Source organism: Sinohyriopsis cumingii, chromosome 5, assembly GCF_028554795.1.
Source record: "Sinohyriopsis cumingii isolate HCF-2022 chromosome 5, ASM2855479v2, whole genome shotgun sequence".
NCBI classification, from domain to species: domain Eukaryota; kingdom Metazoa; phylum Mollusca; class Bivalvia; order Unionida; family Unionidae; genus Sinohyriopsis; species Sinohyriopsis cumingii.
This window is the reverse complement of record NC_142965.1, coordinates 38840912-38863221: the sequence shown is the minus strand read 5'-3', so window position 1 is coordinate 38863221 and position 22310 is coordinate 38840912. Positions and strand designations below refer to the sequence as shown.

Here is a 22310-nt window from a genome sequence, read left to right as displayed (position 1 = left end):
AAAAACAATAAATGCAAAGTATTAGAATCTTATCTTGTAACAAAAAAAGTTTAACCCTGAATTTATGTGTGCCAATAAAATCTCAAACAAGATTTTTCAACCAACCTAAACTCCTTAAGACAATTTGGTCAAAAATTCCATCATTTAAAACATTTACAAAAGGGTTGATTTAAATTTTGACAAAAGACCTTCAAACTTATAAACTGTTGTATAAACAAGGACTGAATTTTCTGTAAAATCAACTTGTCTTCTTGTAGTTCAATAAACCAGTCCCAAAACCTTTACTGATATGTGAGCTCTTATCGTTTCTTAATATATAATAAAAGAGATGACAATTTCCCATTTCCCCAGCATTCTTTTTAAGATCTGAAACCAATGCTTCAAGCTACATGTCGCTGTGTAATAGTTTTGCACCAAAGTTCAGCTCAAACATGCAAAAATTTTCTATTCTGGGTCTAATCTGAATATTCCAACTCCATTTTACACAATTTGGACATTTAGGATGGAGTGTGGGTTCTGAGCAATTACATGTAAAAAAATTGGAATCTGCCACCACCGTAAGATAGCTTACCAGAGGGCCTAGAAAATTTAAACTATGTTATATCGACTTATACCTGCATGAAATTGATAGAGAAATTGTTTATTTTCTCAAAATTGGCAAATATTATAATTGTTATGTCTTTAATCCGCTGACAGACTAGACGAAACTCATCATAGATGAAACCTGACATGGTACTCGCCATTTGCGGTAATTGTTACATGCCTTCACAACTCTCAAACAACACCATCCAATAGTTACATTATATCAACAACAAACTGATTTTTAATGTCATTGAACAAAAATTTCAATTATATTAAATGAAAGTCAGATACCTTTTGTAAAAACTAGAAAGAATATACAATTCTCAATGTATTTAGTTTGAGAACAACTACAAGAAACTTGGCCAGTCTGATTCATCAAGCAAAGTAGTCTGGTTCCCTGCTCGTATGCTCCCTGAGTGAGAAAGCCCATGTCAATGTGGTAGTCATGTGATACAACCAAACTCCGGAAGTTGGTCTTGGAATAAATATAGAGAATTTTGTGCTCTTTTGTTTTTGTATTTTTATTACAATCAGTATATGACTTTCATTTAATATTTTTTCTCTTCAATATTTGAAAATGGTTGTTGTGAGATTCTGTGTGCTAGTACCAGTTCAAATTTCATCAATGCATTAGTTTTATTGTCTTTCATCAGACTAAAGACATAATGATTTTAATACTTGCCATTTCTGAGAAAATAAATAATTTTCATATCAATTACATGCTGGTATAACTCAATTTAGCAACGTTTAAGTTTGCTAGCCCATCCGCTAAGCGGCTATGCTTTAACACCACCATTTGGCCTCCTGTCAGGCTAGACTGGTTTTCATACCTTCCCTATAAAAAAAGATACGGATATCGAACTGTCTGTGAAACAAGTCTACTAGACGAATCTAATCCACTGAGCATTTGGATTGTCTCAACAAATATATTTATGGCAAGCACTCAAATGATCCATGTGGCAACCTCCTAATATTCTGGTTAGAACTCGATATATTTAACTCACGATCAGTTCAGTTACAACTCAATTATGTATTTGTTTTGGGCATCAAGTTGTGGGGAAAAATTTCTGGGTTTTCCCCAATTTTCTTAAATATTTGCAAAATTCAAGGACTTTTCATGGTCAGGAAAAAATGTATTATTTCTCCTGACTTTTTCCCCAATTTCCTGGTAGTGTGGGAACCCTGTCTTTTGTAACAGGCATATATAATGGTGACCTAGGAATTAGAGGTCTGCTGCTGTCTTCAGCAAGCCTAGGCAAACGAATTTCCCTGTGGAGAATCTCTAAAGAATAATGAAGTCACCATGGTCCTAATTTTCAATGCCCATTCCTTAATGAGACATACTCTGTTTACCTGTGTGTTGAATTAAATACCTCGATGAACAAATTGTTCAGATGGTACTAGGTCAAAGTTCTCCTTGTTAATGAGGAACCACAGATTTGTAAGCAGTGTGACAAGGGTCATTATATCGTGTTTAAACATAAAATTCACCTGATGTTTCTCTAGGATGTTGTCCAGATAACAATATGTTGCCACCTTGGAGATGGTCCAGACATGGGCCATAACATGGTTCATTACATGAGTGAAGACCCAGGGACTGATGTTGAATCTAAATGGGATCGCTCGGAATTGATAACGATGTCACTGTTGGTAAAACACAGGTGAAACACAGAAACTTCCTGGACGCTTTATGAACAGGGACATGAAGATATACGTCTTTCAATTCCACTCTGATTACAAATTCGCCCTCTTGAACAGAATTCAACATGTGCCATGATGTTTCCATTGAGAACCAAGGAGCGTGAATTTTTTGATTGAGGGCGCTTAGGTTGATTACAAGGTCCAGAGTGCTGTTTGGGAACAAGAAAAATCTGGAATAAAATCCTTGGGAATTTATATTCTACTGCTCTTTTCAGAGGAAGGTCAATCATTTCTTCCTGCAAGGTGGTGGCTTTGAAAGAGTCTGCTAGAATGTTTGCAGCTGATGGGACACTGGACTGAGGAAGAGGTGTTTTGAAAGAGATGTACAGTCCCTTGGAAACTACTGGTAGTGTTGAGTGATAGTTGTGGCAAATCAGCAGAAAAAAAACTGAAGCCTTCCTCCTACCAGGATCTGTGGGAAGCACAGTGTAGAGATGATGTAATTATTATAGAGATGGAGGCAGTTATGTATAGAATCTTTGGCATAAGCGATCGCTACTTCTGTCTTTTTTCTACTTTGGTTTGCAAAAACCATGGTTTTCAATATGATGTACTACAAAAGGACAACCTGTCAGACGTTTGTGTTTGAGTCATGTCCCTTCATTCCTTTTGTTGGTGTCCCTTGGTTCCATCTGTTAGTTTCCTGAAATTTCCCTATATTGGTGTTGTGGTTGAGGGATGAGAAAATTCATCTCCTTAGTGGCTTGTTTGCATTCTTTCTCAATCTGGCTGTTAAAAAGTTGATTAGAGAATAAAAGTTGTCATCATAGCTTTTGTTTTGTAACTGGCAAGTCTTAGCTGAAAGGTTTAATCTAGAAGGGCTGGATTTGTGAGGTAGAAATAGTTCTCCCAAGGTATTATGATTAGGTAAATGTATTTAAAGAAGAAACTAACCTGAACACCTGCTCAAGTCAATGAAGCATGACAATTTAGGTCATACTGACCCACTTTTAAAACTTGGTGATGTACTTACCAAGTTACATCTACATATTGAGTTTGTATGATTCTGGTGTTAACAGTACTGAAGAATTCATCCTACTAGATACAAAATCTAACACAAGTCCTTGTAGTGTTAAACCAAAGTAAAAGTAACCTACTTTAGAAAAAATGGTGTTGTACTCACCAAGATGTATATACATACCAAACTGAATGATTCTGAGGTTAACAATGCCCAAGAAATCGGGCTAAATGCAAAGCTTAATGATGTGTGAAAGATGAAAAGACATACTGACAAAGGTAACAATATAAGTCCCTGCCCAATTCATGACTGGACATAAAACACTCATAAACAGGACCTTAATACTGTTGACATCATAACACCAATGCCATCATCACTGGTGATTCCAATATCTCACCATTCAAAGGCCCCACAGTAAAATTCTTCTAACCCCAATACAGTATATACCTATTTATAAGTTGAGTCCAATTGCGTTCAACACTGACCCTGACCTGCCAACACATAATGCACTGGAAGATCTGATTCTATGTTGTTTGTTCGTGAATACTCAAAACAGACTGCATAGACTGACTGCTTCAAGCCCATTATGTAATGGCAGATCTGGGTCTGTGCAGAGACTGACTGCTGCAAGCCCATTATGTAATGGCAGATCTGGGTCTGTGCAGAGACTGACTGCTGCAAGCCCATTATGTAATGGCAAATCTGGGTCTGTGCAGTTTGCTTTAGGACTTGACATATAAATGAGCATGTAAGATACCTTTTTTGCCTCAACACAATCTTAAGATCATGAAATCAATCTTGTTGTTGTTGTTGTTGTTGTTGTGGGGTTTAATGCCATTTTTCAGCACAATAGGCTATACATGGTGGCCAGTATTAATGGTGGAGGAAGAACCCGGAAAACCCCGGAAAGAACCACTGACCCACGAGAAGCTACTGGCAAGCTTTCTCACATGCCCACATTGGCTGAATCTTAGACTTGAACCGCCGCAGACAGAGGTGAGATGGCAGTGATCCATAACGAAGAGTGCTTTAGACCACTCGGCCAGAAATCAATCTTGCAATCCTTACTTATTGTGGACAATCCGTATCCCTAGGATACAATATTTCATATTAGCCTTACCTAATCAACAATCAAATGTTACTGCTAATAACTTGTGTCTATTTCCGAATTTCCAATCAGCAAAGAACCTTAATGAAATTGATTACTTTGGAATGAAACATGACTTTAAAAGCATCTGATAAAATTAAATAAACAGTGGCAGAGAACATTTTAATGAGTTGCTCTAGAAATTATGAATGAAAAACTTCACCAGCAATTGTCAGCAATGGAATATATTACACTACATCAAATTAACTTTTGTTCCTCATAACATCTGTAACAAAATTATTAAAAAAATCAATCTTTTGCACAATCTTTTTACTGTATTATTCATATACCTAATTCCATAACAATGGTGTAATAAAGATAATATACAATGATAATGAATACAACACTAGAATACTCTAGTGCAACAGCAATATCTGATCAATCTCTGTGAATTACATGCACGTTTTGAAGTCATTTTCTATTTTTCTTGGAAGAAAAAATACTCACTTGTCATCTGGAATAGGAGCAGTAAAAATGGGGTAAATCTCCTTTTTATGAAGGTACAAGGAGTTTAGCTTCTTTCCTCCAACCATGGCATTCTGCCATGAGCCATAAAGATCAAAAGGCACAGCATTGGCGAGTTTCTGATTTATCAGAACAGTCATGTCTTTGAGTTTCTCTAGCAGATCTCGCTTCTCATGACGAACCTGCATCATCAAGGTGTAGTCACCCTTCTCCACCTTTGTGCTGTACTATAAAAATAATAATAATAGTAATAATAATAACTACACCAATTACAATAGCATGCCATCACAAACTTCCATGCTTTTACTGGTTTTTTCAATCCTCCCAAACTGTATGCCGATCTTGCCACCTCCAGACAGTTACAAACAAGTCACAAAGCAAAATTTGTTATGTATATAATGTGCACATAAAGTTTGTTCACAAAATATTTGTAAAATGTTACTATAATTTAAATTGGTGTACTTTTGACCTTTGGTCCCTTCCAAGGGTCACCAGGTGAGGTAGCCAAAAATGATACTCCTTGCAGATGCCTTATCGTTCTTATGTAACATTTAAAAAAACAACATACATCAATTGGAAGCCCAAAGTTTCATGCCATAAGTTCACAAAATGTATGACACATTTTCTTCTGTAAAATACAGTATCATACACCTATATGAAAATTAAGTATGACTTGAAAAATTATAGAAAAAGTTTACACACCCAAGTCCTATAATATTGATTATTTGCCCATTCCCTCTAAAAAATGCTGATAATCTCCTCAGTATACTCACATAAAAGTGCTCAATGTTATGCAATGGTAGGTCCTACCATCATAACAGATTCTCCAACCACAGCTATAAGATTATCCTTAGAATCAATGACACTCCTTTTGCATGCGAATTAGGTTCTTTTTATGTTTTCAGTTAAATTCAAATCTGGACTTTGAGAAGGCCGTTTAAAAGTGGGCATTTAGTTTAACATTTTCCACAGTGCTGTCCTGTTAGAAGCTTGGGTGGGTAGATTATTATGTTGAAAAATCCACTCATTGGAAAGTTTTTCACAACAATGTTATATGCAATGATCCTAAATGTCAATGTATTTTTCTTGGAGAATTTCTCCACATATTGGCTTATTCTCCAACAAACCCTATAGGCTATGCAGTCTCAAAACATGGAACACATTTCTCTGTCAGCATGTTTGTCAAGATAATTCTCACTGGCTCTCTTCCATGCAAAACCTTTCTATTTATGCCTATACATACTGAGTTTTGTCACTAAATTAAACCTTAGACCAATGACTTGTAACATTCCACTGTAAATTTTATCTAAAATACTAAGTACTTTGCTCAGTTAACACAAATGGCGGTGTGCTCTGATTCATCTTTTACATCATGCACTATCACATCTACTTTGCACTGTTCCAGAAGAAATTTTGAATGGCAAAATGGTGTCAAAATGTGTGTCATAATCATCAAGAGTGTTACCCTTGTTTTCCTTCACTATTCAAATGAGATGGTAATCCACACTTTTGTCTAAATTCACATCAAACAGTACAATGACAGAATGGTAATCAGTTCATGCCTTCTATGCATAAAAGAATCAGGCAAACTTGCTTAATATTATGTGTACAACATCCAAGGGCATGCACATAATTTTTTTTGTGGGGGGTGGCAAACATGTAGTGGTCAGCTATTAAGTTTTACTGATGCAGGACAAAACATGTTTAGAAGCGAAATGGGGGGGGAATGGAAGAAGCCCCCCCCCACTCTACACCTATGTGCAGGTACCCATGGCAACATCTGCCATTTTGGAAAATAAATCATGGCATGAAAGTGGAGGATTTTCAGGGTCAATAAATCATCCAAGAGGTGATGTGAGATGCTGGAAATTCAACTCTTTCAAGGTGTCACCAACATTAACATGAGTGAAAAATCTGATCGAAATTAAAAATTCCAAGGTAAATTTATTCTCTTGAATTTAAATTTAGAAGGACATATAATTATGGGCCATGACTCTTCTAAATGATATGATGAAATGCTACTTTAAATAATACTGTGGAACACTAGAAAATAAATTCATACAGGGTTTCAGTTAATATAAATCTGTATGATAAATTTTACTTAATCCAACAATTGTTGGTAAAGTAATATTCTGAGATCAGAGACAGAATGAAGGAATATCAAGGGCTAAAGCTTATGTAAATGATGTCAAGGAAAGTTACAAATAAAATTTATTAAAGTCATCATAAACATAAGGGTGTATGCTAAATTTATTTAAAACCAAAAATCCTTAGTAACATTGTGCTGCTGAAACCAAAGTTAGGAAGGTAAGAATCCGGGGGTGGGGGGTGGGTGGGAGGGGGGCACAAAGCTGTGCACTGTGCACCCCCTTATAATCCTTTTCAGTATTTTCAGTATTTTATGTCACCTTTCAGTATTCTTCACAAGTGCACACCAATAGTAACACAACATTACTAACGCATCTTTATTACATCTTGTAACCAAACTGACAATACAAACTATGATCCATAATCCAAAAATGATGCAAAATATTTCATATTTACAATATTTGAAACATATAACATTTAAAAATAATTTATTAACAATCATCAGTGTTGAGCTTAGATGCTGAAGGTTACAGCAAAGCAGTGTCAAGTTCAGTGCTACATGTATGCTGGAAGAAAATCATTGACTTGTCTTATTCATTTCATAGTAGGCACTTTTCAACTTCTGTTGTTGTTCAACTGAGTGCTGGCATTGGAATTCCCATTGATGACCTCTGCTCTGTTCTGTTCTTGCACACTGTGGAGAAGATTCTCTCACAGTGGGCATTACTGTGGGGAACGGTTAATAGTTGATCACTTTATGCTTCTCCGATTTTAAGTGGCAAGAAATGTCATTCCTGCTACCACTCCTAATTGATATATCAGTTTCACACAGTTTGCAGAAGGCATAACTATCGCCCTTTCTGCTGGCAGAAATGAACGGCCAGGTCTTGCTGTATGATGTGAGAAACTGCTGTACTCATCGCTTTGTGTCTTTGATTGAAGTTAATTCTTCTTCAGTTACTCTCTTCCTCATAGATACCATTTCAAATACATTTCCCGAACCAGACTCAGCCATGATGCTGTTTACTCTACAGATGCGCTGTTGCAGAGCATTTTGCACACGACCCTTCTATTTAATACAGAGGTTGTGAGATATGACTATACATCCCCATTTGCTTGTACCTCACTACTGATTTCAATAACGAAAATGTTTAATGTGATAAAAAGTGCAAAGAACTAAGTCAATCGAATCATTGATTTATAATTTCTAACCTGACTGGGACCAGAATGGCACTAATACAGGCATCCCCTGCACCTTTCATGCTTAACAGACTTTCCATACTAACATGGCGCCATATTGCGTACACTATGGGCTAGTTTATTTCTATCAGACAACATAATGAAGTAGTGGATCCTATTCAGTAAATGCCAGATAATTCCGTAAATTACCATTACATTGGGAGTTTGGAATTATATCCCTTTGCACACATGAACATAGAAATTAAACCACTTGTTAAATCCACATGAAAGGCAAATTTGTTGTTGTCATTATTTTCCTTTGCTTGATTCGACATTTTAAATATCGGAAGCAGACGATGTATGTACATCGGTAGTCAGGCACACATCCCTTTGCTAGAAATGGACTTGTCCCAGAACTGGAAATGGATCTCGAGCATGTCCATCTATTATACTGAAAACTTCCATTAAGCGCGAAATGCGCAGACGATGACAATGTTTGGGACACTCTACTCACACTCAGGTTAGAAACTGTAAATCGATGAATGAATTGACTAAGTTCCTTACACTTTTTATCACATTAAAGGTTTCCATGATTGAAATCAATAGGGGTGTACAAACAAACGGGGATGTATAGTCAGATTAATAACTATGGCAGGTTGCTATTGCTTTACTTTCATACTTATTTCCTTTCTTTTTTTGTGTACTTGCCAAATACAAATTTTCCGTATTTTACCTCGCACAAAATCGGATTTAGCTCTTGAAGTCATATTTCCATATCTGATATTTTTTCCCATATTAAATATGGAAAAATACGGAGGCTGCACAGGTCTGGGGGCATAACTCCTCTAAATAAAGTTGTGGAATGATGGATATAAAATTCTTTCAGAATCTCATGAACATTGAGCCACATGCCAAATCTGCAGGAAATGTGATATCTTAGTAAAGTTATGCTTTCTAAACCAAGCTCAGGACAGGCAATTAGGGGGCATAACTCCTGCAAATAATGTCGTGGAACACTGGGAATCACACTTATTCAAGGTAAATTCTGTAGACTGCTGCATGTAAAATTTCATTGAAATCCTATTATCCTCGCTCATGTTAGCTGCCCATACAAAACTCAGCAGGACAGGCATTAACTCCTGTAACTGTTGCCTTTGAATGCTGCAAGTTAAACTCTTCTGAGGTCTAATCAATACAAAACTTGATTCAAATGTGGTTAAGTTCCAACAATATAAAATATCATACCAAATATGGTTAAATTCAAACAACCCCCAGTAAGGTTCTCTTGTAGAAACCAAATTGTCAATGGACAGGCAGATGGACAACGTGATTAAAATAGGTAACACCAACTTTGTCCAGTGAGGTTCAAAAATGAATTTACAATTACAAACACGGACAACGAAGCACAGTGTCTCTAAATTTAAATCAAATACGGTGTTAGTATAGCTCAACCTGAGCTTCTAGGATAGATGTGCCATTCAAAGCCACATTTTGATAGGTGTTATTATCTTTTCTTGACACCCCCAGATTTCATATAAATCAATATAATTATGATGTCATACTTAATCCATCATATTTAATGTAATACAAAAGTCAAGCAATTACACTATTATTCTTTGTAAGGAATAAATTGCTAACTTTCTCTGCATATGTACCTTATTTGCATAAGCATCACCAGAACACAGCTGCTGTTTGTTGCTATCATACATCATCCACAGCTGACTCTCGTACTCCGACTCGTACAGGAGTTCACTCAGCATAGAGCAGTCAGGAGTCACTTCACAGCCTTTACTCTGTAACACAAATATAGGATATATACATGATGAGTAATTAGATATGAAACAACTTTCTTATTTTCATGCAGCAACCACTATTTTTCTTCACTAATAAGAAAAGTCTCCAATTATTCAGTATGTGAAAAAAGTTTGACCATACAATGAACTTTCTTTGCCTCTTTAATTCTCTTCTTTAATGTAACTGACAAATTGTAGATAAAACTAAAATATCCATGCCAACACACTGGCATGACATTTTCTTCAAATTGATTTGTTTCTCTTTTAAAATCTGTACAATTTCTTTGAGATACATTCTCAGATATTAATGAACATTTCATGCAGTTAAGATGAATAATGATGACATCATTAGAGATCAAATGTATAAATGTTTTATAGTGCAAACAATACATTAAATTGGTCTTTGTTCTCTCTCCCCCCCACCCCCCACAAACACACTCTTACAATATGGAAGTTGTAAGTGAGTTCCAAAGCATATATCTGCCTTCCCTCTGGAAGTGTATCTCTAGGTCCAAATAAACAACGGATCTTGTGCTCTGATGGCCTGCAAATAATCATTTATATTGGATGAAATACTTGTTACATGTCATGGTAACATACATATTATAAATCAGTCAACTGCATACATTAATCAGCTACAATTAGCCCTTTCATGACACAATAAACAATGTGATGAAACATTCCTTAGTACCAAAAATATCCATTATGGACATGAAAAATCTGATGCAAAACAAAAATAATTTATCATCACTGCTTCTGCTCAAACAAATGATTTGTACAATATAAAATCATATATTTATTGTGCAGGATAACTTCAAAGCTCAACCTCAAGATAGTGAACTTCATTATAATGAGATTTGCATTTTACATAATTTTATAATTTTCAAGAAACATTAGCTGAAAAATTTACACGAAAAGCATTATAGTTGAATTAGCTTAGACTTGTATCTTTGTTTTCTTACTAAAGCATTATTGAGCAAATTAATGCACAAATACCCTGAAGTGAAAAATGTATTAAATTTCCATAAACTAAAATTTATTACTACAGTATATGGTTTGATTATGTTCTGTTTATTTCCACTACCCACACCAAACACACATTCATAAGAAATGTGGTCATTCATTCTATTGTGCTTTATTGCATGATGGATTTAGCAGTTATGGACCTCAGTTACTGCATTATAATGAGGGAGAGATGAAATGTGAGCTTTCTAATTACAGTGATAATCTTATTTCTTTCACTGTTGTTTTCAAAAATATAACTTGTCTGTTTTGTTTGTTTGTTTTGTGGTGTTTATGCCATTTTTCAACACAAGACAGGCTATACATGGTGGTGAAAATGTGTGGTGGAGGAATAATGGGGGAAAACTCCAGAAAGAGCCAGTGACACATGGGAAGCTACTAGCAAGCTTTCTCACATATCCATGTTGGCTGAGCTTAAATGTAAACTTATATGGAAGTAAGATGTGTGAGTAATCTGTAGGGTAAAAGTGCCTCAGTCATCTGGAGTCTCAAAATAAACTATTAAGGATAATCTGAAGTGATGGAGTATTTAACTGTAGATTTCATATAGCCAAGGGTCCAAGCATTTCAAAATTGAATATGGCTTAGGGTCCAAACATTTCAAAATTGAAGTGTAGATTTTATATGGCCAAGGGTCCATGCATTCTAAAATCGATGTATAGATTTCATATGGCTAAGGGTACAAGCATTCCAAAATAAAAGCATAGACTTTATATGGCCAAGGGCCCATGCTTTCTAAAATCAATGTATAGATTTTATATGACTAAGGGTCCAACCATTCTGTAATCGATGTTTAGATTGTATATGGATAATGGTCCAAGCATTCCAAATTCGATGTATAGATTTATATGGCTATGGGTCCAAGCATTCCAAAATCGATGTATAGATTTATACGGCTATGGGTCCAAGCATTCCAAATTCGATGTATAGATTTTATATGACTAAGGGTCCAACCATTCTGTAATCAATGTTTAGATTGTATATGGATAATGGTCCAAGCATTCCAAAATCGATGTATAGATTTTATATGGCTAAGGGTACAAGTATTCCAAATTCAATGTATAGATTTCATATGGCTAAGGGTCCAAGCATTCCATAATTAATGTATAGATTTTATATGGCCAAGGGTCCAACCATTCTGTAATCGATGTATAGATTTTATATGGCTAAGGGTCCAAGCATTCCAAAATTGATGTATAGATCTGACATGGCCAAGGGTCAAAGCATTCTATAATCGATGTATAGATTTATATGGCTACGGGTCCAAACACTAAAAAATCGAAGTTTAGATTGTATATGGACAATGGTCCAAGCATTCCAAAGTCAATGTGTTACAGATTTCATATGGCTAAAGGTCCAAGCAATCCTATTGTTAATGTTGGTCAGCACACAAGGCAAAAGATGTGATCCCACTGTCTTTCAATTTAGTTAGCATCTTCACACACTGATGATCTTTGAAGACACCAAATAATGCTGCTGCCTGCAAACTGCATTGCGCAAAGGACAGCTGGTCATGCATCTGATTCACATGTGGAATGATGACATTATCCAAATCCAGTGGGCTCTGAGGTGAATTTTACCACTCTTAATCCATTGTTTCAATGCCGTACTGAAACTTTATGTACTGCAGTTTAAATTAGAGATCACACAAATGTGCTACTATTCATACTTGCTTATAAGTTAAGTCAAACTGAATACAACATATCTCTTGATCTGCCACAGCATGATGTACCTGTAGATCAGGGTCTATGTTGTTTATTTTGCTAATTCCTACTTACAAATTCCATAGGTGCTGATCAGCCAGTGCATTGTGTGATGGCATATCTGGGTTTGTGCAGTTTGCAGTTGGATTTGTCTAATAAGTGAGTATATATGGTAAAATATGGTAAATATTTCCATATGCACTAGTTTTTCTGAACTTCATTTACATTTCCTGCATTTATGAAGTTAACCTATATAAATTATAAAGAGTGAAAATTTCATGGACCTTCCATTTAGAAATGTATCTCTTTTTATTTTCACTCACGATTTAAAAAGAGACAAAAGTCACTACATCATTTTATGTCAATCTCTGTCAAAATGTAATAATTACTCACTTTCAGCAAGCTTTCATATTGTTTAAAACTGTATCATGTGACAGAGAAAACAAGAAGTTATTAGCCCTCAACACCAGAAAGCAATTACTTGATGCATCATATGCTTTGACAGTATCTGCAAACAATGGTTAAAGTATAGATTTGTTATTTGTATAACTATTTAAATGAACTGAACTCATATTTTACATGACTCATAAAGACATAAACCCTGAAAATCAAATTCACATTTGTAATGAACAGCTGTTGCTTACTATGGCCTTGTATGCAGAATGTTTTCAAGCTTCATGATGTCATAAACTGTAATATATCAAGTACAGTTCTTCAGTGATGATGTCATTTTGTGTTAATTTTACAAAAGTGGACATCCTTGTGAAGGCTGTGGGCCAATGAATTTCTTATATGGAAAGGTGATTTCAACTTTACATGAAATGAGATACCATATATTCTTGCTTATAGGTGTGTCCAACCACAAAAACAGATCCTGTTGTGCAATCGTGCACCAGCAGATCAGGGTCTATGTTGCCTGTTCTACTGATTACTGCTAACAAATTCCACAGACCCAGCTTTGCTGACACATTATGCAACAGCAGATCTGAGTCTGTACAGTTAGATGGACTTATAAGCAAGTACAAATGGCACATAATACTTACCATTGTTGTTGTTGTTGTTCTAGGGTTTAATGCCATTTTCCAGAACAAAATAGGCTATACATGGCGGCCAGTATAAATGGTGGAGGAAGAACCCTGGAAAACCCAGGGAAGAACTACTGACCCACAAGAAGCTACTGGCAGGCTTTCTCACGTACCCACACTAGCCGAGCCTTGGACTCGAACCCATGCAGACAGAGGTGAGATGGCAGTGATCTGGAACGGTGAGCGCTTTAGACCTGTTGTTGTTGTTGTTGTAGAGTTTAATGCCATTTTGCAGCACAAGATAGGCTATACATGGAGGCCAGTATAAATGGTGGAGGAAGAACCTGGGAATACCCCGGAAAGAACCATTGACCCACAAAAAGCTAATGGTAAGCTTTCTCACGTAACCACACTGGTCAGACCAGGGACTTGAACCCACACAGGCAGAGGTGAGATGGCAGTGATCCATAACGGTGAGGTCTTTATACCACTCGGAATATTTACTATAATGGCTGGAGTAATGTTTTGAGTGATACAGCAGATCTGGGTCTGTACAGTTAAACTAGACTTATAAGCAGATACAAATGACATATGTACATACAGTACTTACCGTAATGGTTGGACTAATGTTTTCAGCGATACAACAGGTGTTATATCCTCATTCTTCAAGGGTGCCCTGAGATTGAACCTACACACTCCATCACCACCATGCTGTATGTGACAAAAAGATTATATAGTAAAACCTGTTAGGAGAGAAAGCCCCTTCTACCAACAAGAAATGGTCTCTCAAGAAAGGTGTTCTCTCATAAAAGGTTTGTACAAAAAGACTAGTTTCCATGGTCACATTTCAGCACTATTTAATGATAAATAACCACAATCACTGTCCATATATTCTGTTCTTTGTTAATAGTTCTTGCTAACATATTGTATGCATTCATCTGAAACAAAATTATATAGCAATAAAGATATATTTCTATCACTAATCATGAATCACATTTATATCTGAAGATCACATGTACATGTATTAGCATATCAAATAGTTTGAGATTTGAACTACTTTTTAGTGGTCTCCTCTTTTTCACTTTATTCAATTAAAATAATTATTTTCTTCAGTGTTAAAATTTATTTTTGTTTGTGGAATCAGTTAAATTCAATCAAGATTCAATTGTTCAATTCTAACATATATTGAAAATACATGCTTTTTGGTCCAACAACAAAATTTTCTTTGCTAAAATCCACATACAAGAAGCCCAATAAAGGACTAAATGCTCTAATATCTCAAAAGTGTTTGCAGGAATTGATAAGAATTTAATTTCATCCCTTCATTTGCTGTTTTGAACTGCAGAGTGTTGAAAACATTACAGATATTCTTGAAAAGTTCCAACATATCAAATTCGGTATAGACTAGAATTGAGTCCACTAAACAGAGATGTCTCACCAAATGACCTGAAATGATCTACATGGAAAACTTAACACAGGTGTATGTAACAGACAGATAGACAACCAAATGGACATAGGTAACACTACATGCCCTACCAAGATCATACTGGGTTATACAAAATATTTTCTTATACATGAGTTAATATGTTTATGAGTAAAGTACAAGGGACCCAGGTGGCAGAGTAAAAGTGATAGCCTTTATAGATCACTGATATCTCACCTCAGTCTGTATGGCTTTGAGCCTCATGCTCAGCTAGCACGAGTATGTGAGAAAGCTTGCAAGCAGCTTCCAGGGGGTTGGTAGTTTTTGGATTTTTCCTTCACCAGATATACTATCCACAATGTACAGCCTATCATGTCATGAAAAATGGCTTTACCCCCCACCCCCACCCAATGGTACAAAAAGCTTTCGTCATGTCTTTTGTTTGACTTTCAACCTAATATCATTGATAGGAGATCAATGGTCTTCTGAGATGTTTTAAGATATACCCACATGCTAAGTTTGTTTAAATCCATAATATTAATGTTATGTTGATTTGTATTCACAGGACTTTAGAGTTCAGAACACAACTTATTGAACTGGCTTCATTCAAGTATTTTTTTGAGATATCCACAAACCAGATTTGATACAAGTCCATTCATACATGATATATGTGTTTCTTATTATGCTCACAATACAAAGCTTCAGAATGACAGTGCATCTGCATCATTCCTGCATTATATATATTGGTTTGTTTTGGTGCACCTGAAAAAGCATGGAATCCTCCCTTCCACTTATTAAGTTTCGGAGACAATTGCTATTTTAATAAAATAACATAGCACTTCAAACAAATGCATCTATTGCTAACAATTTAACTGTTTGGCTAAGAGACTGTAAAAGTCTGCACTAATGAAATGACATCAAGAACTTTCCCTGTCTTGGTCACTGAAATGTTTGTTTTGTGTCTGACATTACATAAATGTACTGGACCAAACATTTTTGTGACTGAGACTACAATATCCTGCTATACAGCTCTTCTACACATGGTGCTTAATAACACCTATCATTCATTTAATGACAACTGATTGCTAATCATGACAAATAAGGAATTCTCATTTTGAAGTTGCAAAATAATGGTAATGATCAGAAAAACCATTATGAGAGATAATTAGAACAATGTCTTTGGGTAGAATAGCTGAACAATCAAGGTCATAACCCAAAGAGCATAGATGGAGCAACATAATACTGATTTCAATCCATGATAATTATGCTAAGAATAAAATGAAACATATGAACTGATGTATGTAATTTAGCCTTATGGGTAAAACAAATAAACAATACAAAATATCCTCATGTTACAGATTTTAGAATTTATCAAAATGAAAATGCATAAAACCATCAATGTCTATGACAACATATGGTATTACTGTTACATAATCAATATAACAAGAAATTATTCTAGCTACTCTGAATTACAAATCCACTACTTCATCAATTGATATCACTATCAATCAATCTGAACCCATAACCATAAAGGAACTGCCATAAAATGTATTGATCATGTAGAGCAGTGTTCAAATTTAAACAACTTAATTTTGATTTGATGCAGTGGCTTGCCTTTGCATCCAATGAAATTCACAGATCTCGAAGCACATAAATATCTGCTCCATACACCAAGATACAGATAGGGTTAAAATATTGGAAACTTGGCTACCAAAGAAGAATATTAGTATAAAATAATGAAAATGGGATGCATAACCATACAGGAACTGAACTAATAAGGAGACAAAGTGTAAGCAGCCTTGGTAAAACCGAAAGAACAAATCAAGTAATTTAGCTGCTGCAGGTAACATACAGAATTGAATGTACATAGAATCAAATAAGAAACAGTATCAATAGGATATATGCATTATGCAGGGTTGCATTGAATGTACATAGAATCAAATAAGAAACAGTATCAATAGGATATATGCATTATGCAGGGTTGCAATGGATGAACATTATGCCAGTTTCACAGCTCAGTGAATAGTTTGGTATAAACCATGCTATGGAACTATATAAATGTATCATAACACACCATAATATTATTGACTAACAAGTTCCAGTGACCTAGATCTTAGGTCAAGGTATAAATTCATGCACTAAAATTACTGAGCAGAAACCATTAGTTTCTTATTAGACTTAACATAAGCAATAAATTTTGATCTTTATACTCTCAAATTTCAGGTTTCTTCACTACCACAAAGTGCAATCCACAAAGTTTGGTTCAGGAACTTATCCTGGAACAAAAGGTATCTTACAAAACCCATTTTCAAGTTAGAATGACCTTGACTCTTTGACCACAAATCAAAAGGCCTCTTCCATATCTTAAGCATAAGCCTCCCACAATCTTCACTCAAATAATATAGCCTAGAAGAAAAGCTATTGTGCAAAATCCATTTTCCCTCTTTCAGTCACCAACTCTGACCAAAGATCTTTTGGCTCCCAAATAAAACATACTTCTTTCTTACGTAGTTTAAGTCAAACACAATTTCTGGTAATGGTACACAGTAGATAACTGAATTTTCTTTTCATCAAAAATATATTTCAGTTTTTAGCACACATGACCTTTGATCTTGACAATAAAATCACAAGTTTCTTACTCCAAGTACAAACCATAAAGTTTTGTCCAGGGTCTGTGATGTAGAACCAAAAGTTATTTTCCAAAATATTCTTCTGCTGTCAGTGACATTTTACCTTCTGACACCAGAACTAATAAGAAAGTGAATAAGAAAACTTGAAATAACAACAATAACAGTAGTAGTGTACGAAGGGAAGATATTATATGAAGTGAATTTGGTAAGGGGTTCTGGATATATACATGATGAAAGAAAGAAAATCAACCAAAATGTGTCCCTACTGTAATTTCTGAACTAATGTCCATACCAGTAGGCAGGAGTGGTGCTGAGAAAAGTGGGGTACATGATGATATATCTCAAACATGCAGTGAATTGGGTAATGGGTTACTGAGCCAAAAATGCTGATAAAACTTTAACCAAAGCTGTCCTCTGACACATGCCTCCCTCCTTCCCTGGATAACAATATCAAAAGCATACACATTCCCCCAAAACTGGTACACAAGATCAAAACCATTCAACAACTGCTACCATGATGTGGACATATTGGTTGACCCCAATCTGATTTCAATATCTGAAACCAAAGAAATTTGTTGTAACTTCTCACAAATGCAATCAACAGAAGATGCTATAGCAAATATTTCAAATACAGCAAACGAACTAACAACTTGTTTCAAACTCCACATCAAGTCAACCATTTTTTTAAAACTTTAGACTGCAATTTTTCTTAAATCAATGATAGCAATTTATTACTTATAAAGCCATTTGCTTAACATTCACTAAGCAGCCTCTAACATTAATGAGTTGCTGATATTGTAAAACTTGAATTAATCAAGAAATCTACTATACATGTAATGTTAATACTGATGAAGATAAAAAAAACAGTGAACTTCCCAGAACTAGACACTATTTAGACCAAATATATTGGCCATTTCATAGTCATTGCCAGTCTGATCAGTATTATTTAGACCAAATATATTGGCCATTTCACAGTCATTGCCAGTCTGATAAATATTATTTGGACCAAATATATTGGCTATTTCATAGTCATTGCCAGTCTGATAAGTATTATTTGGATCATATGTATTGGCCATTTCATAGTCATTGCCAGTCTGATAAATATTATTTGGACTAAATATATTGGCTATTTCGTAGTCATTGCCAGTCTGATTAGTATTATCTGGACCAAATATATTGGCCATTTCATAGTCACTGCCAGTCTAATTAGTATTATCTGGACCAAATATATTGGCCATTTCATAGTCATTGCCAGTCTGATCAGTATTATTTGGACTAAATATATTGGCCATTTCACAGTCATTGCCAGTCTGATCAGTATTATTTGGACTAAATATACTGGCCATTTCATAGTCATTGCTAGTCTGATCAATATTATTTGGACTAAATATACTGGCCATTTCACAGTCATTGCCAGTCTGATAAGTATTATTTTAACTAAATATATTGGCCATTTCATAGTCATTGCCAGTCTGATTAGTATTATCTGGACCAAATATATTGGACATTTCATAGTCATTGCCAGTCTGATCAGTATTATTTGGACTAAATATATTGGCCCTTTCATAGTCATTGCCAGTCTGATTAGTATTATTTGGACTAAATATATTAGCCCTTTCATGGTCATTGCCAGTCTGATTAGTATTATTTGGACCAAATATATTGGCCATTTCATAGTCATTGCCAGTCTGATTAGTATTATTTGGATGATATAAATTGGTCATTTCATAGTCATTGCCAGTCTGATAAGTATTATCTGGATCAGATATATTGGCCATTTCATAGTCATTGCCAGTCTGATCAGTATTATTTGGACCAAATTATCTGTGGCTAATCTGCAGACATAGCTGGATTATACAAGGAGTAATTTAGGGTGGTTTCACAGTATGTGGAGAAAGATCATGTAAAGGTAACTACAACCTTATGGTTAAAGTCTGCTTCATCTACATCCCAAAAAAACATAACCCCTTTATAACATTTTCATTTCAGGTTTCTGAAAAGCAAGCGCCATGTAGGAGTAATTTAAAATATTGTGTATTTTATAAAAACTTTCATGGTGCTAAAGTGTTCTTACCTGAGTCAGTTGTGAGTTGTCTACCCTGACACCATGGAATGTGATTGTGTAGTCCAAGCTAACTTCCCCGAGATTGGCCCACCATTTGGCAATACACAACTCCAGTGTGCTAAATTCCTTGAACAAAAAAATGAGAAAACTGGTCCAAAAAATGAGCAATGATAGGACACTTGAATAAAACTCAACAACTATGAAATGAGACTGAGTTTTGAAAGAAAACTACATTTTATTAATATTTATTTATATTTTCATATACATTAACTGAATTTACTTATTTTCAATACATAATTACATCATTATGCATAATACTACTAATACTACTACCAATGCTTTGTGATTGGTTGAAGCCAGCTGGATTTAAAAAAAATAAAAATGATTGACAGCTGATGGCAGAAATATGAAAAGTGTCAGGTTGTCAGTTATGTTTTTAGAGCAGCAATAAACTCAGAGTAGAATTGAACATACCAAAACAGGAAATGCCTGAGTTGTTTCCCCTAAATCTGACATAGTGACAAATTTTTCAAATTCATACTTCTTGTACTGGTGCTGTGGAGACAGCTGTAAGGCATGAATTAACATGCGGCAGTTCTTCTCAGTGTCACAGGAATGTAAGCGCACCTCTGTAAGAAATAATATATAAAAATTAGATCAGCTGAAAGTAATTACATAAATTAACTCAAGTAAACATGTAAATGTATGTATGTATGTATGTATGTATGTATGTATGTATGTTGTATGTATGTATGTATGTATGTATAGTTTACTGCCACATCAGCACAATCCAGGCTTTACAATGCCAAGTTAAATTTTGGTAGTAAAATCGTATCAGTGAAATATCAATGAGATCTATAGGAATATGAGCACTTCTGAAGAAGAAAAAAGTATTCCTTTAAGAGCAAAAATTAAAACATAAAGATGTAGAAATACTCCCTAAATAGGATATACAACAAAAGAGAAAAGTAAAAAGGTTGAAAAAAGTTTGTATTTATACTAAAACTGCATTTATTTAGAAAGTAAAAGATGATATCTCTGTTGGTATATCATCAAAAAGCTTTTTCACTTATCTGATATCAAACACTTATGTCTCACAGAGTATAGGTCAAAACACTCAACAAAAATGTGTTCATTATAAATGAGCACTGACCAGGCACATACTTTGGTGAAAGTTTTAGAGACAAGCATGACTTAATTGTATCGAGCAACTTAAAATAATATCCTCTCTATGATTTTTATTCTGTGTGAGGGCTGCCACTCTCTGATAAGCATACCACAGGTATGTGTCATATATACAAGCGACATAATATGAAAATGGGTTTCATGTTCCAAAGCTTGTTTATGGAAATTTCATTCCACGTATTTTGCCAAGCAGAAACATGCTGATTAAATAATAATGAAGTTGCTGAAATAGGACAAAAATCCAAGTGTTTCATATTTCGAAATGGTAAAATAATAAAATAAACTAGAGACAAACAGTCATACATATAATTATATTGTTATAAAGGATATACAATATATCAATGTAAATTATACAGTTTCATTAGAGACTCGTGTATCTTTTAGATCCTGTTATATATAATTGTTATAAAATTGTTATAATGATGCATATAATTTATGACGTTACGTAATGACGTAATTGTTGTTTTAAAATAAAAGACGTCATCCGTTACTTTCAAAACATTTCGTGCCTGAAGAAGCATACATTAAATGCGAAACTAGTTGCACAGAATTATCGGCGTTTGTGTTGTTTTTTTATCACAAATATTTCGAAATGGTTATTTCCACCTCCTGCATCAATATTTACTAGTTCCTCATCCTTTTGTTAGACTGACCCTCACAGATTGTACATAGAACAAGTCAAATAAGGCAAGAAACCAGTTTCATTATAACTAGTCAGAGTCTCAGGTATCACTATACTGGTCACTGATTACTATTCTAGATTGAAAAATCCAAATTTGCTGCCGAAAGACATGGTGGCATTTCCAAAACCTTATCCAAGTATCCATGAAAATACGTGACCTGCAAAGGGCATTAGAAATATTATTATTCTTTATGTCGGATAACTCTTAAACATCAATTGATATAAAACTGTTACAAAATGTCCAAAAAATAGGAATGGGAAAACTATCACTAAACACAGACCATAACACTGTTGTCTCCGATGTCCAAACTGTTATAAAATGTCCAATAAAGAGGAATGGGAAAACTATCACTAAACACAGACCATAATACTGTTGTCTCCAATGTCCAAACTGTTATAAAATGTCCAATAAAGAGGAATGGGAAAACTATCACTAAACACAGACCATAACACTGTTGTCTCCAATGTCCAAACTGTTATAAAATGTCCAATAAAGAGGAATGGGAAAACTATCACTAAACATAGACCATAACACTGTTGTCTCCAATGTCCAAACTGTTATAAAATGTCCAATAAAGAGGAATGGGAAAACTATCACTAAACACAGACCATAACACTGTTGTCTCCGATGTCCAAACTGTTATAAAATGTCCAATAAATA

The 22310-nt window shown here is 34.9% G+C and overlaps 1 protein-coding gene across 1 annotated transcript in view; it reads right to left on the bottom strand.

Annotated features, from left to right (window-relative positions):
- LOC149798978 (tripeptidyl-peptidase 2-like) overlaps positions 1–22310 on the bottom strand; it is a 136308-nt gene that overhangs the window by 37058 nt on the left and 76940 nt on the right. The window contains exons 17-22 of the mRNA XM_089957889.1: positions 20257–20411; positions 19792–19908; positions 14275–14375; positions 10358–10457; positions 9776–9913; positions 4836–5080 (exon numbers count right to left, since the gene is read on the bottom strand). Coding sequence (XP_089814015.1) covers positions 4836–5080; positions 9776–9913; positions 10358–10457; positions 14275–14375; positions 19792–19908; positions 20257–20411 — 856 coding nt within the window. The remainder of the gene's footprint in view (positions 1–4835; positions 5081–9775; positions 9914–10357; positions 10458–14274; positions 14376–19791; positions 19909–20256; positions 20412–22310) is intronic.